General features: G+C 47.1%; 1 protein-coding gene across 1 annotated transcript in view; it reads left to right on the top strand.

Annotated features, from left to right (window-relative positions):
* The first annotated feature begins 3,252 nt into the window (after nucleotides 1-3,252).
* The window catches only part of LOC102491603 (uncharacterized protein CXorf49 homolog), a 22,654-nt gene continuing 21,273 nt past the window's right edge, over nucleotides 3,253-4,633 (top strand). Inside the window, exon 1 of the mRNA XM_027768063.1 lies at nucleotides 3,253-4,593. Within this exon, the coding sequence (XP_027623864.1) occupies nucleotides 3,253-4,593 (1,341 nt within the window). The remainder of the gene's footprint in view (nucleotides 4,594-4,633) is intronic.

The following is a 4,633-nucleotide window of genomic DNA, read 5'->3' as shown; positions in this document are numbered from 1 at the left end:
GAGCAGGATGGAGAAGACTGGGAAAGTTCCAGGATTCTTTGTATGGGATATAGAATGAGGAAGGAAATGAATATTAAGAGGTACACAGTAGAGGACTGAACCATTTCTTAAGACAGTGGTAGGTGAAAGAGATTTTGCTGTGTTGTTAGTTATCTTTTCTGGCATGTCTAAAATAGTACACTGTGTCTTTAAAAGTTATTACAGGGGGGCCAGTAGGTGCCATGATGGTTAGGGCACTGGACTCCCACATGGCAAACCATGGTTTGAGTCCCAGACCCAGAAGCTTGCTTTCTTTCTCTCTCATGAGCACACATGCCCTGTATCAAAATTAAAAAGAAAGTAATTATAATAAATGAAATTAAATAAGTAATTCTTTTTTAAAAAAAAAATAGTTGGGAACACAGATGGCATAATGGTTACATCACTGGACTCCCACATAGACAACCACGGTTTGAGTCCCGGACCCGGTGGCTCAAAACTCACGCCAGGCACATGTGCGTGTGTGCCCAAGGTATCAAGAGGAGAATAGAGGAGAAGGGATTGTGGTGTGGTCATCCCCTTAGGGAGTGATTTCTTGCTTTCTGTCTCTCTGTCTCTCCAGAGAGTGCATGCACCCTATAGCAAAAATATCTCATACTCAAAAGAAAAGAAAGAAAGAAAGAAAGAAAGAAAGAAAGAAAGAAAGAAAGAAAGAAAGAAAGAAAGAAAGAAAGAAAGAAAGAAAAGAAAGTCCTTGCAGGGAATGGGAAAGGAAGTTATCCAGATGCCAACCTGACTTCTAAAGGCTCCACTTGATGTCGATGATCACAGCTTTCTAGCGGGCCCCATCTACCTTGCTCTGGATCTTTCTCCATCAGGGTAGACCTCAGACCCAGAAAATCAGTCATTTGAGTTCCTCCAGACAAGAGATGTTCAGACACTCCAGGCCTCTACTGAGGATGAGTCAAAGACGAATGAGAGATAGGCAATGAAAGACGGGTGAATATGAACAGGAAAAAGGGAGGAAAGGGTGTGAAGTAAATGGAGGGCTGCTGGAGGAAGGGTTGGGCGGCAAGCAATGAAAATTCTAACATTCCAGGGCTTTATAGAAACAAAAACAGGGACCACTCTCCAGCTATCAGGGAAGTTGGGAACCTATATGTTCATAGGCAATAGGAATGACAAAAAATTGGCACCTCATAACCACTATGAGGTCTTTGTTTTGTATCTTTTCCAGGTCTATAAAAGCATTCTTTCGCATGCATCTATGTGTGATCTCAAACGACATGCAACAATACATACATCTCAAACAATTGGGCCTTTCAGTTTCCAAACGTGTACCCATACCTACATGTTCTGCAACTTGCTGCATGCAGTCATGAGAATGCTTCTGAATTCTGTTCACACAGTCTCAGGAGTCTCTTCAGAGTGCCAAGGTTTTTTTTTTGTTTTTAAGAACTATTTATTTACATTTATTATATATATATGTATATATGTTTATTATATATGTGTGTGTATGTATGTGTATGTGGCCAGAGAGAGAGGGAAAGGGAGAGAGCAAGCCAGGTCCAGGACTCGAACTGCTGTTGGCCATGTGGGAATCCAGCGCCTTTAGCCACCACTCCACCTATCAGCCCAGAGTGCTGAGTTTTAATCTCCTGGCTGTATATGCCACCAGCATTCATCCATTGCCTTTCTGATGGGAATTTAGAGCAGTCTCAATTTTTCCCTATACTAGCATCCTTGTACACCACACAAACCAGTTTTTCTCCAGAATATGTACCAAACAGGTATATGGGGTTATCAAGGGACTAGGCATATTTCAGTTTGAAGAGTCAGCTCAGAGCACTGACTCTAGGGTCGGACTGCCTGATTTCCAGCCTGCTGCGGATACTGACAAACCTAATGATCTTGGAGCATTGCTGAACCTTTCTGTGCCTCTTTTCTTTCTTCTTTTAGTTTTGCTCCAGGGTACATATGCAGGCTGGAAAGAGAGAGAGAAAGAAGAAGAATCATTCTCGAGTGAAAAAAATCCCTTCTCCATTCTCCTCCCAGGATTTTGAGCACACGTGCATACATGCCAAGTGTGTTTTTAAGTCACTGGATCCAGACTCAAACTGCACATTCTGCCATGTAGAATCCAGTTGCCTTGACCACCATGGCACTGGCTGATCCTCTCTGTGCCTGTTTCTTCACCTGTAAGAAGCCACACATAGTAGGTACTTTAACTTAGGACTATCATAAGAATGAGTAAATGCACAATTTGCATTTCATGGATCCCACCAAATCACCCTTCCAAATGGCTGCACCTCTTTTCAGCAGGGGGCAAAAGCACTGGTTGGTGATAACTTCTCCTCTCCTTGGAATGGCTAAGCTCCTTAATTGTGGCAAACCTGGAATGTGAAAACGGATTTGTGATTTTAGTTTATATTGTCAGGATCAATAATAGTGAACATCTTTGGGGGTACTGTTTACTCTGGGATTCCCACTTCCTTGACTTAACTTGAAGGGGACTTGGGAGTATGGGATCTGGGAAAAGTGAGACAGGGCCTGCTAAAATGCCACAATGGCCTACTTACATAGTTGCATGAGCTCACAGCCACATAATTCCAATGATTAGGATACAGCAGTTGCTAAAGGGACTACACAGCTCCTAACCCCTAAAACACTTACCATCTGACTCTTCACAGAAAAAGTGCATCGACCTCTGATTATTAACTGTGGGCATCCTTACCCATTTTCCTACAGGGTAGGAAGTTGTCTTGGTGTGGAACAGAGGCTTACTGCAAAGCCTCTCTGTGCTGGCTTCCTATCTACCATTCAGTTTAATTCTCAAAGATCCCTGAGCTACAGACTGTTTCCCCCGTTCTATGGATGGAAAAAGATAAAAGATCAGAGATATGGCTCTCATTGAGAAGGAGATGCATGGCCAGAGGCGGCAGGGCACTAAGCAGAGGGACAAGACCCAGAATCCTGGAGTCCACAGCCAACTGGTTCCAGACCAGTCAAAAGACCTTGGGGCTTCTGGGTGAAGCAAGCACCCTCATTCTTATTGGTCAGAACTTTGTGGAGCCTCCCAAATAGGTTTACTCTGATTGGCAGGAGCTGGACCAATGAGAAGGTGGCGTCATAGGCACGGTGGAAACCTCGCGTTGTTTGTTGTGATCTCGTGAGCGAAGTGCCTGTGGCGACGACCGCCGTCCAGAAGCCTGGTTGTTCTTGGTGTGAGGCCCTGCTCTCTTGAATCCACGCTGCAAGAACTGAATTGGAGACATGAGTTCCCCAGATAAAGTGTTTGTTTGGGGAGCCAGTTTTGGCCAGGAGGGTGGGGAACAGGCCACCATCCCCTTGGCTGGCCCAGAAACACTGGAACCTGGACTAGGCCTTAATATGGCGGCACCTCGAAGCGGCGAGGGTGAGGGCGGGATTGGAGACTCCGAGGGAGGAGCCTCAGATGCCAAGGTTGACCTTGCAGGTGCTGAGAGAGGGCTTATAAGTGCTGAGGGAGGCCTAGCAGGTGCTGAAGGGGCCCTTGAAGGTACTGAGGCCTTTGATTCTAATTTTGAACGAGAAGTGATAAAGGTGGGAGGCAGGGTGATTTGGAGCAGCGATGGTCCATCTGGGTCTGCTACAGACCAGAAGGGGGACACGCTGGACAGCGTGTCCCACTTCACTGATGAATCTGTGGCCATCCTGCAGCATCTGACTGACCAGGATGCCCAGAGCGCTCAGAGATACCCAACAGAAGAAAGTTTTGCTGGTGACATCATCAGCATTTTGGGGGACGTAGAGGCAGGGTCCAGTGATAGAGGTGCATTTGCCCAGAGCTGTGCAGAATCTCAGCAGGCCTCTGTACCCTCACCACACATCAGTGGGCTCTTGGACACTCGGGCTTGGGTGAACTCAAAAACAGGCCGTAGAAGTAGGTTGAATGTCATTGTGAAGACTGAACAACCTTCTGCAGAATGCCAGGCCGGGCAGCTTTCTGACCTGGAATCATCTGATGACAGTGAGGTACATATGTTGAGGGTGAATCTTTACCCCTTAAAGAGAGGCCAACCTAAGCCCAGCAGCCCCAAGGAAACTGGAAACTTCCCACACCCAAAACATGCTAGGGACAATTTCCCTCACTCAGGCCCTGTCCCGGCCTCTACTTCCCGAGGGCTCACTTTGGGCAGGGATAGGAAGGCCACTGGAGAGTTAGATATACCCTCATCCAAGAAAATACCAAGTATGGTCTTGGAAAAGGGAGGGAGCAGGCCCAGCCACCTGGCAGCTCCTGCTGTTGGAGGCCTGCCCTGGGCCACTACAAAGAAGAAGGTGGCCCAAGAAAAGAAATCCCTGGGGGATGCCTCAAAAATTGGGTCAGGGAGAGCTTTTGCCTCATGGGGACAGAGATGCTCAGAGACTACCCAGGAAACAGCCAGCTTTCCACCAATTGCTGGTATTCCGCTGCATGGGAAGTCCAAGAAATACTCCTTCCTCCCTTCGGGACCCAGACACTCCAAGGTCGGAGGCACTGGAAAGAAATCTATGGTAAGGAGAAAGAGAGTGTCCCAGCCTGTGAAGGGAGAAGTTAATGAACCAAATAGAGATGCGGTCCCCGGGGTCCAGGTGAGTAGGCCACCCTTGCCCTCCTCCTCTCTCCCACCTT

This window comes from Tupaia chinensis, unplaced genomic scaffold (assembly GCF_000334495.1).
Source record: "Tupaia chinensis unplaced genomic scaffold, TupChi_1.0 Scaffold145304_1, whole genome shotgun sequence".
NCBI classification, from domain to species: Eukaryota; Metazoa; Chordata; class Mammalia; order Scandentia; family Tupaiidae; genus Tupaia; species Tupaia belangeri.
This window is presented reverse-complemented; position numbering and strand designations above follow the sequence as displayed.